At 39.4% G+C, this 19,487-nt stretch overlaps 1 protein-coding gene and 1 long non-coding RNA gene across 2 annotated transcripts in view; one reads left to right on the forward strand and one right to left on the reverse strand.

Annotated features, from left to right (window-relative positions):
- tagapb (T cell activation RhoGTPase activating protein b) overlaps positions 1–19,487 on the reverse strand; it is a 37,555-nt gene that overhangs the window by 9,474 nt on the left and 8,594 nt on the right. The window contains exons 2-4 of the mRNA XM_050058756.1: positions 17,622–17,707; positions 4,141–4,311; positions 534–698 (exon numbers count right to left, since the gene is read on the reverse strand). Coding sequence (XP_049914713.1) covers positions 534–698; positions 4,141–4,311; positions 17,622–17,707 — 422 coding nt within the window. The remainder of the gene's footprint in view (positions 1–533; positions 699–4,140; positions 4,312–17,621; positions 17,708–19,487) is intronic.
- LOC126399033 (uncharacterized) lies at positions 4,189–10,463 on the forward strand. The gene is made up of 3 exons (XR_007570840.1): positions 4,189–4,356; positions 6,858–6,918; positions 10,247–10,463. It is a non-coding gene; the product is annotated as an uncharacterized LOC126399033 (long non-coding RNA).

Here is a 19,487-nt window from a genome sequence, read left to right on the forward strand (position 1 = left end):
GTCTTGTAAACTGTGAGGTGAATTTATACTGACTACAGGTGAATAGCTCATAGTTAATTTAAAACACTGCGACAAGGACAGACTGAATAAAGATGAGATGATGAGTTTCGAGCCACAGTTGGTGTAAGTCACACCAAGAGCTAAAAATTGACATTTTAGTCATGTTTAGTGCTGCTGCATTTTGGAGGGAAAAAAGATTAAAACATGAATAGTTTCAATCTTGTAAAAATTAAAATTACGGTATTTTTCAGCCCTATCTGCCCAGCCCCACTGCTACACACATTTTCAATAATGTCATGCTGTGCTTTTAAAGACACATCTCGTCTTCGTCAGAGGTTAATTTATATTTAGGATTGAGGGATTCCAGTTAAGAGTCCAATTAAGAGGAAGGATAACAAGAAGCTGAAGATCCTCACAGCCAAACATCAACACGATCATGCTTGTACATATGTATTCAGGCACGAAAGCATGCGAATCATAACACTTGACATGCTGCCGTTTGTATGTGAGTCTCCTGCTGCGTGTCTGCTCACCGAAAACACACCCAACAAAAGGAGAGATCCCAGGCCAAGATGAGGGTCACCCTGAGGTTGATATCCCCCACCATTCCCTCCTCTTCCTCCGCTTCATCTTCAAAACCATAAAGCCAGATGTCCTTGAGGCTCACTCTGTGCTTCAGACGATAGCTGGCCATCGACCTGTTCAAACAGAAGCAGAAAGAAGGCGATAACCATCTAAACACAACACTTTCTGTTTGCATTTCTCACGGCATTTTTTAAAGACTGAAATGCAGGTTTCAGTTCCATAAATTTCTGTCTCAGTAATTGACTTTTTCCCCCTCTCGGAACACAGAGATAAAAAGAGAGTATCACAGCAACACATCTTCCCAGGTTGTGAATGAGTTAGAGCTGAATAAAGAAAAAAAAGGTGTAATTCTTCACGCTTGAGCTTGTTTTGAAAGTTACACCTTCAAACAATCAAATGAATAGAGACCCTCCGTACAGACTCAATAATTCACACTTACCTATGAAAGAGGACTAGAAATGATTCGAGGGGAATTATTCCTTTCACGCTACGCCTCCACAGGCCACACTCTAGGTGTTCACGACATCTGATCATGACCCGCTGACCTCTGCGTGTTTGCAGCAGAGGTGCGCTGACTGGATCAGGGAGCGCAATAGATTGGAGGGGAAAATAGAAAAGTCAGAGGGGGGTGAAGACAAAGGGCGTGACCTTGAGGATCCAGGAGGTGTTATGTAGGCAGAGAGGGGAAACACTGTACGTTCACAGTCACCTTCCAGAGCATCACTCACACAGCAGATTACAGAGAGGTATGTCTTATTCTATAGTTCTACCTGGCCCCAAGTTTGTTAATTCAATTTCTATGCAATCACCACCAGCATAATATCAAATGTTACCTATTAAATACTGGTTTAAACTTTACTTATACAGGGGCATTCTATGACAATGCCACAACAATGAATAACACTAACTAGGGATTAGCAAGTACACCATTATCTGGATCTTTGTCTGTATCTGTATCTGGTAAACCCACCAAATTATATGTACTATACTTGGAATGGACGAAGTTTATCCCAGAAGTGGGCGGAGTTTAAATCAAAGGTTGGTTGGGCCTAATCGGAAGTTGTTATTTTAAGCCTAAAATTTATATGGATTCATCAGAAGTTGCAAATATTTATTGCCTATGAGAAAAGTATTTACAGAACAGCCTAAGAATTGAGCTTCGGGTCATTTTTGATCACAAGAGTAATAGATTACACATAGCTACCAAAATGAGGATTTTCCTTTATCATGAGTATAGATGATGACACACTGTACTCGTATGATACTCGTACTCGTAACAAGTACATTATCTGTACCGGGTACTCATTTCATCCAAGCATTCGGCTCAACCCTAATAACTAGTGCCTTGAAGGAATGGCTCATACACTTATGAAGTGTTGCAGGAATTTGCCAACAGTAAAAAGCTAATGGCTATAAAGAAGCTACACCACAGTCACAAAGACTCCAACGTTGCCACCACAACATGACGTATTTCATGTAGCGGAACAAAATGTGAAAATATCTTAAGCTTAACCACAGACCTTATTTCAAACATCTAACTGAAAACAGATCCAAAAATCAACAGACTTCGGGTACCAGCAGTGCTAAATCGCCAACTAATTTCAGAGTTTGAGGACACATTCCTGCACTACTCTATTTGTGGTATTTTCCAGAAAAAGATGAGAAGATAGTGTGTTAAGAACTGAGCCAAAGTCAGGATGTAGCTGACTAGATTTAGCTTAGCTTAGCACACAGCCTGGAAACAGGTGGGAAACAGCTAACGTTAGCTGGGTTAGTTCAAGAATACACCCATGGATTTATTTATACAAAGTAGGTTGTCTGTTAATTTCACACTTTAAGAAATAAAATAATTGTTTTCTTGCCAATTTATAGAGTTAGGTAGACCATGCCATAGAGATAGGAGGCAATTAGCTTAGCATACAGCCTGGAAACAGGGAAACAACTAACCTTAGCTGGGTTAGTTTAAGATTTATTTAAACAATGAAGCTTGTCTGTTAGTTTGCACTTAAGATCATTCTTTTTCTTGCTGATTCAAAGAGTTAGGTAGACCATTTCATATAGAGCTAAAGTTAAAAGGCAATTAGCTTAGCATGCAGCCTGGAAACGGGGGAACCAGCTAACATTAGCTGGGTTAGTTCAAGAATACACCAATGTATTTATTTATACCAAATAGACTGTCTGTTAATTTCACACTTTAAGAAATAAAATAATTTGTTTTCTTGCCAGTTCAAAGAGTTATATAGAGCATTTCATATGGAGCTAGAGCCAGGAGGCAGTTAGCTTAGCATAAAGACTGGCCTTCAAAGACTTGACATTTCTATTTTATGTACAGATTAAACTAACGTGGTACAATAAGTGTGCTTTAGATGCAGATTTTGTTAAGTTTAGACAATTCATGATTTTTGTCTTTAAACTATGCTAAGCTAGGCTAACTGGCTGCCGGCTGTATTTGTTGTAAAGACGTGAGAGTGGCATCAGTCAGACAGACAACACAAAGTGTATTTCCCAAATGGTCGTATGATTCTGTTGAGGCTGTTGTCATATTGATTTTGTGATTTATGGTGCTTAGTCCTGAACCAATTTTTACTTGAAACTACTACTTACTTAAAACCCTCCTTATTTAGGGTAAAACTGGTGAAGCAGCCTACCCTTTTAATGTTTATTTTTTTTTACAAGAACCAAAATGAACACTGATAGTACATTCATTTATGAGTAGTGAATGCTCGTATAGACTCAAAAGACTCCACAGTCAGTTTACTCTATCGTACTGTAGTCCCAGTTGTGCTCCCCTACTGGAACAGTGGGCAGGTTGTGGTACACAGATGAGTGTGATTGTCCTCCCACTCAAGAGCTATAAAACTTCCACTGGCTTTCACAAACAGCTCTAAACTGACTCACCAACAATTCAAAGCTTGTTTTTATCAGTTTATTCCGTTTGATTATGTGGGGTAAAATCTATTTTCATCTAATGGGAACAAAGGAAAGGGAGGTTTTCATGGTACCCACTGATGGTAAGAACAAAGAAAACAATTTTGGATTTAAGATAGCATCACTTGTGAGACAATGAAGCAGCATTTAAAGTGAAAGCACCACTGACATGTCGTTTGTCTTAAATGCAACAGTATTTGTGTTGAAACTAATGTGTTGAAATTACTTTTTGAGATAAACATTGAGTTTCCCCTCATGTGACTCCGCTCAGAGCAGGGAACCACCATGCTTTCTTCTTCTGTTAGTCCAAAACCAGAGTGACTAAACACAAACAGTTTCTGCTCTGGGAGATTCCCTAACAGTCCAAGTGTGCGGGCCAAAAATACACGTTTTGCTTTTGCTTCCTCTTTCACTCTCTCATTCTAACTGTACAAATATGTGTCATTTTTAGGCAGAAAGTTGTTTAATCAGCCGTATTTCCTATGTTTGTCAGTTCATTCAGTACTTTCCCAGTGGTAACTTTTTGTTCCACTCATTGTAGATAGCTTATGTGTTCCACTTGTTGACACTTGTTTGACTTTCTTCACATTCCTGGTGGGGTAACATGTTGTTATCTACACTTCTTACTTGAGTTTGGCAAAGACAATGACATCACTGAAGAGGAATAGGTGTCTCTCCTTGGTCTTGGAGCCCTCGGTGACTTGAACACACTCGTCCAGCAGCAGCTCTCCGTTCTCACTGGTGAGGCCGAGGACGAATGGACTCTGCTCCACAGAGACCCAGCAGGAAGCTTCCTCCCTGAGGATAAGGACATAAAAAGGATGACAAGTCTGTCTAATTTTGGTAAATATATTTCTGGATTACATGTTTTTTAATGGATTTTATAATATTTCCCAACCTCTAAGGCTGTACAACTGTGTCAGAGGTCACTGTTAAACATTTATTGCCACCAACCTTGAACTGGGGGTATAATTCCAACATACATTTTGGTGTAAATGGCTTTTAATGTAAAGCAAACAAGAAAGAAAACATCCTAGAAGTCTGCATTTGATGGGAAACCACCAACATACAAGAATTGGTGTTAACAGAAGTAGACCAAAGAAGTTTTAAACACAATGATTTTAAGGAAGCTTTCAACATTTTGGGGAAAAAACTGTTTGCTTTCTTGCCGAGAGTCAAATAAGAAGATTGATACCACTCATGGTCTGTACTGTAAATATGAAATTGAAGCCAAGAGACTCTTCGCTAAGGTTTGCATAAAGACTGAAAGCAGCAGAAAACAGCTAGCCTAGACTCTTGTTCCTCAAACTTGTAATTTTTACACTTTTATTTGGCACCAATTCAACAAACTAACATAACGTATTAACTAGTGATCTTCATGGTTCATTCCACCTGCACCTGGAAGTTGTCATTTCTGAGTTCCTAATTGAAAATTTTAACTGGAAAGCCCCCTGAAGTCGGAGTTCCCTCACTGACCTCAAACTTAGAATCCAATATGGCTGCTCTGTGCATCAACAGTAGTGAAAGCAGTGGTGACACACTGTTTATTAGCACTTCTGTCTTATTTGTGTCTCATTAAAATGGTCGTATGGTACTGTGTAACTTCTTTTTAACTTTGTCTATGTGTTGACATGTTGCTACAGTATTTGTGTGCGCAAAATAGCATGATGTGTAGTTATGTGATGGGCTATTCAATGCTTATTCTACTTATTCAACCTTTATTTAACTAGGGAGTCCCATTGAGATTGTACAATTCTTGTATAAGACAAACCTGGCCAAGGTTGCAGCCAATCACAACAGTACAAAAATCAACAATAAAACAGCAACTATTCAAACGTAGTGGCCTCTCAAGAAAAGCAAGCACATGTCTCTGTCACCACATTCTTTATGATGCCCTTAAATTCATCAATGGATGTAAGTGTTTCTAATTTTAAATCTTTTTGAAGGTTGTTACATGTCCAAGCTGCAGAGTAGGAAATGTTCCCCAGATCTGTTAAAACCCAGGTACATTAATCAGCCACTTAGAGGAGCGTAGCTGGTAACTACCAGAGCTGACACAAAGATGGGAGCAGAGGTAGGCCAGAAGTTTGCCCAATAGGCAACTTTATAGATAAAATTCTACCAGTGCTGTTGTCTGTGAGTGGTTAGTGACGTCCAAGCCACCAATCATAAATTATGCAGTGATGACTTTGCATCTGTAATAAAATGTAGAGATGCATGGTATACTGAATCAAGGCTACGTAAAATGGAGGAGGTTGCATGCATGTACAATATGTCACCGGAATCAAAAACAGACAGAAAAGTAGCTTCCACAAGTTTTTTCTTAGCACTGACAGTAAAACAGGACGCATTTCTAGAATTAAAGCCAATCTTCATAATTAATATCATTCAGTTAGGTGAACCCAGGACACTCAGCTACATTGGTGGCTTCGGGTGGGGAAGCTGCACTGACGCATCACATCCTCAACCCTCTGGACGCACTGGAACAAGCCCGGGTTACACTCTGCTGCTACCTGACTGTTCCTACCTCTCCTCCTCCCTCTTCACACTTTCATGATTATGTCATGTTTTGACTTCTCTGTGTTTTAGCCTTGTTGTGATACTCAGGGGCTCAACACCTATATCTTATTGTGTATTATGAATTTTAATGATGCTACTGTTCTGTTGTGGTATGCAGCTTGGCCCAGGGTAGATTTGCTGGGCGTGCTCAGGCATATTTTATCTCTGAAAGTCATACAAGCGAATCAACGACCGTAGTATTTTTAAATTTGAATGTTATTTTCACATACTTGTTTCCCGTAAGAGTGATCCCCCCACTCCTGGGTGCTGTTAGTTAATAATCATTCTGGGTTTCAGTCTGGGCTGTTGGGTACTTTGCATGTACAGGTTCATCTGTGGGGTTTTATATTGCACTGCTCTGAAATACTTTGATTTTGCTGTTTGTGTGTAATTCCTATTGGAGTGTGGTCTTATGTTGCTGTTACATTGTACTTCTGCGCTGTTCTTTGCTCTTAGCTGAGACTGAGTAGGAGTTAATCGTTGTTAGGAGTTAATGTTTTTTTTTTTCTTCCTCTTTCTTCACTGAGCATGTTGGTTCTGTATGTGTACAGAGTATGTACACAAACATGTATGTGTTTTTTGTTGGGGGGGGGGGGATGTAAAAGATTGTTCTATTTTGTGTCCCTCCCGAGTTGCCGTAGGGCAGAGAAAGTTTTGGGGTGGCTCATGCAGCAGTTGCTGTTGGAGCTATTACACCATCTTCAATCCTGCGTATTGTTTTATGAATTATTTCATTGGGTAAATCCAGGACGCTCGGCTACACTAACAATATTTTGATTTTCCAGCATGTTGTACTGGAATGGGATCAACTCGAGAGTGATGTCATTCAAAGCCCACACTTCCGAGGTAAATGGAACGCAGCGTTAGATGTACTTTTTGTTATGTTTGTACAGACACAGGCTAGCTTTTTCTTTCTATTTTCATTTGTTATGCAAACTAAGGGTGCTTTCACACCTGCCCTGTTTGGTTCAGTTCACTCAAACTCAAGATGGTTTGCCCCCTGAGTGCGGTTCGTTTGGGCAGGTGTGAACACAGCAATCACACTCAGGTGTGCACCAAAACAACCAGACCGAGACCTTCTTGAAGAGGTGGTCTCAGTCTGGTTACAAACAAACTCTGGTGTGGTTCGTTTGTGGTGAGAACGTGTTCCGACCTCGATCTGAACCAACTGCAGTCACATGACACATTGTTTGGGTTAAACATGAGCATGTTACAGTCCTGGAGGATTATTAATGTGCACCTCCTCCTGTACTGCCTTAATATGCACATTCAGCACATCCAATGACTCTGAGTTCAGGGCAGAAATTCAAATTGTTGCAGCAGAGGTACTTTCCCTGTCACTTTCTGGCCCACTGAAGATGACACATAAAATACCAGCAAATAAAACAGCTGGAGAACTACAAGCCATAACAGGTGGTTATCATTGTGCATAAACACAAACAACAGAAAACAACTAGTTTTACAGGGGTTATGTGCCGGACAAGCAATAACCCTAACCTTTGTTGTTTCTGTACTTGTTTTTGTTACCTGTGGACAAAACATTGCTACTACGCTAAAGTAACGTTAACCCTCTCTTGGCTGCAGCTTGATATTTATCCTACAGACATGAGATTGGTGATCTTCTCAACTAACTCTTGACATCAGAGAGAAATTCAAGCTGAACTTCATCTTTTGAGACTGAAAATTATGCCTGTCCCAGCTGCGAAAAATTACATCTGTAGTTTCACAGTTAACCACAACAGCTGTTTTTCACATTAATATGAATGTCAACTATTTCTTGAGATCTTCTTTGAGATGTGCAATACATATGCAACACATTGCGTAAGTTTTGCCTGAGAGCCTTATGAAAGCAGATGTTTAAGAACTGAATTGGTATTCATGAAACTGCCTTGTACCAGCCATAAAGTGGTCATGTTGGACATTTTGTTCTTAATTTCAATGTTACAAAAGATGGAAGAAAATTAACCCATTTAAATTCAAAGCAAAAGTATCACGACTGCCACATTTTTACATTAGAGTCAATGGAGCTGTCTAGATTAAAGACTTAGATCCATTTTGCCTTATAACCATTTAAAAGCAGTGTCATCTCTCAGCCCCTCATCACTTGTCAGGAGTCTATAATTTACAAGTTCTCAACCCGAAAACACAGACTGTCTCACTGAATGAATGTTCAACACCCAAACAGATGATTCATATTTCACAAAGATTAGAAATAGTACCTCATATTTGTATCGTAGAACATTGTTGTTTTTCCCCTGTCCTTCCCTATGTATCACACCCTGAAACCATTTTGTTTCAAGACCAGTTTGAAGGGTTTCAGACCCCAGATAAAGACTAACTGGTCTAGATCAGTGGTTTCAAACCTAGGGTTAGGGGCAACATAAATCCGAGGGGTCCTGGCCAGGCAGCAACCTCCAGGGCTGAAAAATGAAGCCAACACAAAAGTGCCAAAAACCGCAGTCCCCCTCATAGCCACGAGAGTCTGGCTGCAAAAGCCAGTCAATCCCCATAAAACGTTCAACGTTACAGTAGAAATACAGCCTGGTATAAAAATGGTTTTGGTCTCTATAGCTAATGTTTCCCCCATAGACTGTATAAAAATATGGACGTAGTCACCGCGACGTCACCCATTGGTTTCTGAGGAGCGGGTTTGAAGCTCAAAGTAGGAGGATCTGGCGGTCGCCATCTTGGCAATGCCTGACTACGCCGAACTCCTGACCAATCAAAAATGGGCAAAGAGGCGGGCCAAACGAAGCCTGGTTGCTTAAACACGCCCACCTCACTTGAAGCTGCTAAGTTAGCTAAGGCTTACAAGCTAGGCTAACAAGCTACGCTACTTTGGCTAGCCCTGTGGTTTTGGCTGCTCCCACTCATGCTCCCACTTGGTGCCAGCTCCCTCACGAAACAAAATATCCAAAAGGCACAAACACGGCTGCGAGGTCAGGTTCAATGACTTGCAAATTAGCTGAGATGACGCCTAGCAGACAGCCAGCGGCTAGTTAAGCTGAGATGACGCCTAGCAGACAGCCAGCGGCTAGTTAGCCACCTGTGATGGCGTCACCTGTCACTCAAAGTGACCACGCCCTTAAATATGCACAACTTTAAGCCTTAATAAAATTTAAACGGATAAGTTATTTAAAAAAATTCACCCCCTGTAGAGTTGTCATGAAAGGAGAAATTAGCTATAGAGACCAAAACCGTTTTTTGTACCAGGCTCGCTTTTGGAGCCTGCCTCAAGTGGCTATTCAACGAAATGCAGTTTTTGGCACTTACGCATTGGCTTCACTCGTCATCACTGGAGGTTGCCGCTTGGTTTCCCCTCATGATAAATGTAGGCGGGGTTATATAACTCACCCGTTTATATTTTATTAAGGCATAAAGTTACACATAACTGACCTTTCGCTAAGCCCTTTCAGTGGTCCAACATCACTGAGCTGTTGGAGTTAGCATGTAGCTCACACCGTAACTAACTGCACTCCCTGAAGAAATATTATCATATCAGTGGAAAAATGAAATAGTGATTCCAGTGAGAAGCACTGATTCCTAGAGTCAATGGAGCACAATTGTGTTGTTGTCAGACCCTGGTCTGAACTGGCCCAATGCTACATTATGACTTAGCAAAGGGTCAATAAAGGGCAGGCCTCTTTAAGTAACAGGCTGCCTGCCCATAGTGTCCTCAGCTTGTCATTCAGATCCACCCCTTGCTCCTCCACTGCGCCAACCTCTTGCCCAAATACAGTGTAACATCACGGAAGCTACGTCTATTATTTTTACAGTCTATAGTCCTGACCCATTATAACAAGCCAGAACTGAATAACAAAATATTATGCCTCACACAAATAAGACTTTTCTGCTGTCATATTTTCCTGTGAAATACTGAGTTATATCTTATATGGCCTCTAAAAAATTCAGTTTCAATAATTTAGGGAACACAGCTCACAGGCAAATACATACCAAAGCACACCTACAGCAATGGGATGTTTATGTGTTTTAAGAGTAAAAAAGGTTGGGAGCCACTTGACTTGGACCATGATCATCACTTGTAGTTAGCTGGTTGTAAGTAGAGTTTTCTGATAGTGAAAACATTATATGCCACTGGATCAAATCAGTAAAAACAAACCTAAAGTCTGCATCTCTGCAACTGACACCTCTTGTTTGTTTCAACCTCCTGCAGATGCAATACTGGAAACCACCAAACAGCCCAAAAGGCAGAAGTTGCTGCTGTTGTTATTCAATGGCTGAAGATTAACTCAAAAAGACACAACACTTGTTTTGTAAAATGAATATATCACTGACTCTAATCAATAGCCTCCAACACTGTGATCTTTCCCTAAATACCACAGAGAGCACAGCATGGTGTTTTAATATAGAGAAAAATGTCAGATCTGTGTGTGAAGGCATCACCCACCCTAACAGATCAATATCATGTGGATAACCTGATATGATTTCATTATAGGCATCTTAGAGGAATACACAAGTATTATCTCAATGATATTTGTTTATATGAAACGAGACTCAGTCTTCTTGGATGCAAACTTTCATTTCATATGTCTGTATTTATAAAGGCTAACTTTCACACAACTGAAAAACAGATTTATAAAACAAACTTTGGCCTCAATTCTCTATTTTAGAGGGTATTACTTCTCTTCTCACATATTCCACATCCGTTCACTGCCTAACTAAATTATTTGCTAACAATAAAAATAATCTGTCAGTAAAAAATAACTGGTTATATCACTGTGATACAGTCATGTTTAAAGGATGTGCATCAAATTAACCCACAAGACAAGGTGTACCAAAGAAGTAAGAGTTGTTTGCTCTAAATGATTATGAAACCAATTTTGGTCAGTGCTCTTCCCACTGACTCTGAGTTCAGGGCAGAAATTCAAATTGTTGCAGCAGAGGTACTTTCCCTGTCACCTTCTGGCCCACTGAAGATGACACATAAAATACCGGCAAATAAAACAGCTGGAGAACTACAAGCCATAACAGGTGGTTATCATTGTGCATAAACACAAACAACAGAAAACAACCAAAATCTAAAATCAGTAGTAGTTCTAAAAGCTTATTAAAGCAATAATAATGCGAACCACCATATAATTCAGCCACTATTATCAATTTAAGAAATAGTTTAACATTTTGGTATAAATAGGCCTACTTCAACACCACTCTCATATCTGCCATCTAAATATGAGGTCAAAGCCAGGAGATGGTTACCATTAGCTTAGCTCTCAGCTAGCCTTAATCTGTCCAAAGGGAACAAAAACTAAAGTGTAAAACTGACAAGGATCAGGGTTAGGTATCCATGTGTCTGCCACATAATTCCACATAAAGCCAGAACTAAAAAATAAAAAAAATAAAAATATTTTTTTGAATGACACTTTTTTGTTACAAACAAAGCAAGACTAACTGCTAGGCTTAGCTAACAGTAGCTAATTAATTGGAATGTGTCTGTTAGTTAGATATGGCTGTTGATACTCCTCTCTTATCTGTAACTGTTACATTCAATAGCCAGGAGATTGGTACTGTTAGCTTAGCTAAATAGTTCAATACCACTCTCATATCTATCAATTAAGTATGAGTTACATCCAGTATATGGTTATCGTTAGCTTATCTTAACAGCTAGCCTTATCTGTCCAAAGATAACAAAAACTAAAGTGTAAAAATGACAATGGTTAGGGTTAGGTGTCCATGTGTCTGGCATATAATTCCACATAAAGCCACACATTAAATCTTTTTTTAAAATTACACTTTTTGTTACAGACAGAGCCAGGCTAGCTGCTAAGCTAAACTAAGCTAAGAGTAGCCATCTCAGGAGATGGCTACTCTTCAGTTGTTAGGACTGACTATTGAATGTAGGAGAGTGGTATCAATCTTCTCATCTAACTGTCTGCAAGAATTCAAACAAAATGTTGAGCTACTTCTTAAATTTAACTCACAGCCATGTTCTAATTAATTAGCTACTGTTAGCTTAGCTTAGCAGCTAGCCTTGCACTGTCTGTAAAAGCTAACTAATTAAAATATGGCTGTTAGTTGGATATGGCTGTGAGTAGCTTCGGTAAAAACTTTAATACCACTCTCCCATCTATCAGTTAAATACGGTTACAGCCAGGAGATGGATACCGTTAGCTTTGCTTACTAACTTCCATATTCTAATTTCTATAACATATAACAGTAATTAAGACTGTTTTTAATCCTCGTCTTAAAGAGATGTTGTTTGGTTTGTTTGGTCACTACATCCTTCCTTGATATAAATATTCAGATTATTACATAGTAGTTATTGTTGGAAAAATTATATTATATTTCACAGTCTATCAAACTGTTAAATCAGACTTTGGGTTGTAATAAGGCCTCAGTTTTCCTGAGTGTATCTGTCCTCCCCGTTTGTACAAGAAGTTTATTACGACCCATATTTATGTTTAGTTTTATGCAGTAATTGCTAATGGCCAGAATAGCTATGACGGGAGCAAAGGAGGAAGTCAGGTGACTTATTCAAAATGTCAGATGTAATATATATACTGTATTTATAGTATTTGTGTTGTTGTTTGGTTGAATGTTGTGTTTTGTATTTCTCTGAAACAGTGTACATCTCGGGATGCAAGACAAATTTCAGAAAATATAAATGAAATAAAATATCAAACCAAATACATATGGCCAATTATCCTCACCGTGTATTTTTCTATGTTGAGGTACTGTCTACGTCAGTGGCAGTCCCACTAGAGTGAAACTTCCACCCACAAAGTCCCCCGCCTCAAGGAAATGCACAGTGTGTGTGTGTGTGTGTGTGTGTGTGTTTCTGAGTGCTGAATGGGTGGAAGTGTTAAGAGTGGGATGTGCCTGACATTTCTCTTATTTGCTTTGATAGACTCGCCCACTGGATGCTCTGGTGGTCTTTATGTGGCTACTGCAATAACAGCTATGAAAGGTTAAAGAGATTAACGTCAGACATACAAGAGGAGGTGATAAAGAGCCTACACAAAGAATCTGACTTGACCAGACTCATAACAGACTCGCTGTAGGTGTGTTATGACATTACAGAGCTGAAAGGGTTAAACCAAAAAAAGTTTGACTGTTGGCAGGAGCCGAAAAGCAAATACTGGTCTTACGATCATCGTGATGAGTCATTGAAAATCTGAAATCAGGGCTTGGAGCCTGGATTTTAGAAATACTGATGTTACTAGTCCAAGTCCCCTCCGCACTTCTTTCTACCTGACAACATCAACAACAGATAGCACACATAATATGTTTAATCATTTGGACTTTATTGCAGTTATTACATTGAAGATGTAGATCTAAGTTCTGTTTATTAACACAGCTTGGCATTAAATTCTGACGGGGAAACATTTTACTTTTTATGTATTTGTCACCCTACAGTTGCTCATTTGTTTTCATATAATGACTGTAAACAATGAAATCAGCCATTAAAACCAAGTGGTTTAATTGTAACTTAACTTCCCCGGGCTGTGAAAACCCCAGATACACAGGGGACGTGACCTCAGTGTTCTCAGTGGTAGCCACTGTCCTATATTAAATGCAGGTTTCATTTCAGGGTTTTCAGAGTAAACTTTATTTCACAAATGTAGAACAAAACATGTGAACGGTTTTTAGACATACAGTACCTGATCAACAGCCTCAAGACAAGAGCATCGTAAGCTTGGGACAGAAAACCATCATGGATTCATAACTCAAGAGCACACAAGCATTCTCCCAGAGGCGGTGTTGCCTTTGTGGTGCAGAAAATACTATTGGTCTAAATAAATCCCACTGAGTGAAACTAAAGACTGAGTCATTTGTGTTTTGTGTACCTTCATAAAACTGGACTGAGGTTCAGTGATTGAGACAACAGATAAAGAAACGTAGCTGCTCTAATATCAAATCCCTACCCTACCTATTGTATGCTATGGAAATTAAAAATAGTAACATTTGACAATTTTTGCCTCTGTTTAAGTGGCAGGAGTGAAAATTAGTCATCCTCAGCATTTGTTGTGTTATGGTTTCAGAGTGGTGAAGACAACTGGATAAAAATTAGATATAAACAATCATGTTTTTTCCCAAACAATGTACAGATTTTTAGGCATTCTGTTATCTCAACTAGCTTGAAAAAATAGAGGATATTGTTGCTGCAAGTTGGAAAAAAGTCTACCTGGGGGAGTACGCCCCCAGACTCCCCCATTGTTTATGATGTCTGGCTCTGCCCCTGGTATTTTGAATACCTCTGGCATGAGTTTGACCCTTAGTTACTCTGTGATTGATGTGTTAAAATAAAAACACTATATCTTTTCACTGCCCAGGAGTTTGTATGAAGTTTATATTTTACTTTCTGTACAATATAACAAAAATAGGACAATAAATTAGGGACATTGTAGATAAAGAAATTGTAAATGTCAGGATTAAAACTCAGATATTCTTTGACATTATAAAGTCATAAATTTGTGAGAAAAAAAATCCCCCAAAATGTATGAAATAACTTATATTTACCTCTTTAATAGCAGAAAATATCATTTTTTTAATCTGATTTTTTAAAAGATTGTAATCTCTAATCTTAACCCCTCTCCCAGTTTTCTTAATTTTTATTTTTATTACTATATTTTTTTATCAATTAAGTACAATTGCCTCAATACCCTGTTGTACAAAGAACCTCATAATATGATGCTGTAAAAATTGCAGCACAGGTCAGGACTTTCCATGGGGTACCAAGCTAAACACATACACACATATATATATATATTTCAGTTTTCAGTTTGTAGTTATTTTGACAGCTTTTGTCTTGTGTAATACTGGAAACTTTCACGCCTTTGGGCTTCTGAAAATTCCACAAATGACAATCTAACGGCTAATTACAGTCCGTGGGGATCTGAAAACGTTCTCATGGTTGAGGACTGAACACAATAACCTACTGATCAGGTTTTCTGGAGATAATGATTTGAAATAGAAGACAGATCTATATCAGTCCTCAGAGTGGTTGTGAGTGAGGTTTAAGGAGTTCGAGCAATGTGCATGTTGCTGTTTCAAAACTCCTCTCTGTAAATCCCCCACAGGGACATCTGTGTTTGTGGCCTGAACCGGGTGGGCCGTGTGGCCTGCAGGGCGACTTAGGTGACATCATGACCGTGTTTCAGTTCAACACGTGGTGGGAGTGTGATGGGGAGGGGAAAATAAGTTTCTTTATATGGTCTGTCAAAGTGTTCCTCTGTGACGACAGCGGAGGTGATTTGACTGTGTATTCCTGTGTGCTGCCATCTGCAGGCCGGAAGCTGCCGGAAGGAGACGGTGAAACTGGATATGAGTCACATGAAACTTTTCTTTTGTTACTAGTATGCGAAAACCTTTTTTATACGAGTGCTCAATTCATTAGTGTTAACATTTAGTTTTGTGAAGGTTAAAGGTATTTAAAGGGCCCATGTTATACTCATATTCAAGTTCATACTTGGGTTTCTATTAGAACAGAGTTTCCCTGACCTCTCCTGGAGTGCACCTCTGGGTCTGACTAAGCGCTGGATTTCAACGACCTAGGAGTGAGACCAGGTTGAAAAACCACATTATTTTTCTTATATTGTCTGCCTGAGTATACCTGTAATCACCTTCTGCCTGAAAGCTCATTTTTCTACCTTCCGAGGCCATTTCACTTGAGTTACATTGTTAAGCAACAGCTTGTGTCCATGTTTACTTGCTGTCAGCTGATGTCATTCACACACTGCAAAATGTTCCACCAAGAAATACAAAAGGACCCATTTACAATGTCTGTGTCTGCTTGTGACATCACAAATTCACACAAATGATCCTGACGTGTCATTTAAAGGCACAGTTTCTAAATACAAACTGTGTGCAGCAACCACCTGCTTTATTTTCTTAAAAAGACATGGAAATCTGACTTTTCACAATATGGATCCTTTAAAGGAATAAAGATAATGATTTGAATATCAAGTATTCACTGTGTGTTACATTGAATTCCTGGAGTAAAAGGTGGTCTGCGTTTAACAACAGCAAAAATTATGTTAACATCTTAACATATTAACATCTGTTAAAAAAATCTCACTCAACTCATGCAGTATAATCTAAGTCTCCTTTATCCAGTTGTTTGCTCAGTGCTTCCCAAACGCAGGCCAGTTTTGCTAAAACCTTACTATTTAAAACTTGTCTGCCGTGTACAAGAAGTGAATTCTTCTTGTGTATTCCACTGAGCAGAACTCGTCCATGTGTGAGACGGTTAATTCTGAAGTGTTTTAAATAGTACAAGTTGCTCAAGTTGTGTGAGAATTTGTAAACAGATGTTTTCGTATAGTTGTGCAGTTGTTAAGTGGACCACCTTTTACTTTTATTCATCAAGAATTTTCTCTGTTTTTGGAGTCTTCATTCACCATAGAGGCATGCAAGAAAAAAGTTTTCCTCACAAGTTTAACGTCACACAGGGGAAGTAATTGATAAACAAATGATCATTTTGTGGGTGAAGTATTCCTTTAAAGTAAACCTATTAACCCCTTTAAGGTGATTTTTATGAGCACTTCAGGTGCTTCCTGCTTAGATTAGTATTTTGAATAAGCCTGAAGAGATTAAACTATCCAGTATTCACAAGAAAATAAAAAAATACAAGTGAATTGTTATCATTTTATATAGAATTTTATGTAGCAGATACACACACAGAAACACATACATACACACACATAGTGCATAGTGGCTGGTTAAGGCTGGACTAAAAGACAGCACGGAAGCATCATGGCAGCACAAGGACAGGCGCTTAGCAGAAGATCAATAGAACCATATCTGCACTGAGTACGGACTGGAAGTGACAAGGTCAGAATGGAAGACACCTCCTAAGGTGGTGGAGAATGACCAAGCTGAGATCCTGTGGGACTTCCAGATCCAGCCTGACAAAATGGTAATGGCTAACCAACCGACAAACAGCAGAAGAAGGCAGTGGCAATAGATGTAGCGATCCCAAGAGACAGCAACATCAGGTGGAAGGAACAGGAGAAGCTCGGAAATACCAAGGGCTGATAGAGGAGCTAGAAAGGCAACATGGTGCCAGTGGTAATCAGAGCACTGGGGGGTATTCAGAAAGTATTGAGGTTCCATAACCAGCAATTATAAAGGGTTCAATTGTCTACAGCCATCTTTGTTTTACCAACCTCATATATCACTCCAGAATATTCTGTGATTTTTAACGTACTGTATCTTTAACAGCCCACTGTTCAAGACCAACGAACAAGACTGGTTGTTTTAAGCGAGTCATTGCAGTGTTTCCATCAGCTTTATGGGCTCCAGTTCCATTTTCTGGTGTCTGGGTTGAACTGAAAATTTGATCCTGACTGTTGATGGGATCATGATTGGTTCAATTTGAATACAACTATAAAATTGTCTCCATAATTTCAATCAATAAACTAATCCCACCAAAAGTCAGAGGAAGGTGCCAGTTACACAACATTACCTGGTAAGACTGTGATTGTACTTGCTGCTGTTAGGAGTGCACAGCATGTATGTATGTATGTATGCATATATGTTCTGCAAATATTCAGTGGATGGAAAAAAGTTTAAAACAATGATGTACACACCTGATAGGAGACCACGGCATCCCCAGCGCCTTCCCAAAGACCAGTGACGGGGCAGAGCGTCGTCTCTGAGCCAAGTGTCTGAGGTGCTGTAGGAAAACAGATGACTTGTATTAGTTAAACGATATAAACTAAGCACAAAAAGACAAAAAAAAAATGCTTCTTGGCAATACATCTTATACCATTGGAAAGCCTGTTTATTTCCCTTTTAAATGGTGCCACATTTGTAAGGAACATACATTTGTGGGATGAGCAGCAGAGCTGAGTATGTGGGTTGCCAAGAAGCATTGTTACAACAAAGAAATAATCTGCCAGACACAAATGTCCTTAGTTTTTGTGCTTAGTTTATATCTACATTTAGCTACATATCTTTTTGTTTATTTATTTATTTTTGCACAGACCTTTTTTCAGGTAATTACACAAAAAAAAAAAGTCAAAACGAGTGGCTCATTTTAACCTTTCTAAATCTCCACTCAAAGTGAAGCTAACCTCCTAAGGCAGGGATGCAAAAGTGAAACGTCGAGTGAAAGCAAGATACAAACAAGTTCAAAGTGATCGACAGCACGAAACTAATCTGAATCCTTTGAAATGATAGAAGGTTCCTGCTGAGCAGACCTGCAATGACTGGAATCTCTTTGGAGATGACACTGTAATGACACTTTAAAAAAGAAAACACCAGAGGCTCTTGATACGTTGAGTCACGCTGACATTTTGAGGCTTTTTCAATTCAGGATGATTGGACATTCTGCTGATCGACGCCTGAGTCTCGACTGAGGGTTAAACTGCCAGCAGGAGTCTCTAGAAGACTCAGGGAAAGTCCCGCTCCGACAGAGGACAGTAAGTCGGGAATGGATGGTGGACAGCAGACACTCCATCCACTTTTAAAGAGGCAAGTACGGTGTTATGAAGCATTTTCTCTATAGTTCTTTTGTGTAAGGGTACTTGTTTCCATGTAAATACTTTGAGTGTAGTGTTGGAAACAGGTTTCATGTAATTCCAGAGAAGCGGTATTGAAACTCAACTGATGAATGGTTGTAGGCCTGTCTCCATGGTATTCCCTCTGTGTGGAGTGGAGCTCGTTGGCATATAAATCCTTGGTGGTATTGTAGACCAGTTCTAGACCAGACTGACATAGATCATGAAAACATACGTTGTACTCTCATTGGTGTTTTCTAATCTGGCACCACCATGAACAGGACTAAATTCAAATCTCTGTTAAGAAAAAAACACACTGTTTAAAGATGGGCTAGATTTAGGCACAAGAACGACTTGGTTAGTTTTGTTGGTTAAAAGTGCTACATCTTCAGGCTACAAGATCTTTGTTGTCATGGTTACAGCAATAAACACTTAATTATCATTAGAGAGCGACCGCTGTATTTGCTAAGAGAAACCAATGTTGATTATAGGAAACAGGAAAAGAACAGGTGTCTTCTGTAGATCAGAGTTCATTGACCTCCTTCCCCCCGCAGCTCTACAGTGCTGTGTGCATGTCTCTCCTCTTTCATGCACAATTTAAGACCCTTCCTCGAGCTGTTTGTCAAACCGATGAGAGCAGCAGCAAAGCAAGCTAGATTTCAGTCACCAAGGAAACTAACAACACAACTGATGGTTTGTTGAAGGACACAAGAACACATTGGGGAGAAGTCAGCACAGCTCTGACGAAGTTGACAGTGCTGTCTTTATGAAGCGTTATGTGAACATTTGTATAACAGTTACTCGCCCTGGGGTACGTTGAATTCATGAAGGAAACTTTTCCTCACATGCCTCCACAGTGAACAAAGAATCCAAAAACTCCAAATATTGTTAATGAATTGAAGTCATAGGCAACCATGTATAACAATCGTAAAACACAACTTGTGCAGTACAATC

The sequence above is a fragment of the Epinephelus moara genome, chromosome 12 (genome assembly GCF_006386435.1).
Source record: "Epinephelus moara isolate mb chromosome 12, YSFRI_EMoa_1.0, whole genome shotgun sequence".
Classification (NCBI taxonomy): Eukaryota; Metazoa; Chordata; class Actinopteri; order Perciformes; family Serranidae; genus Epinephelus; species Epinephelus moara.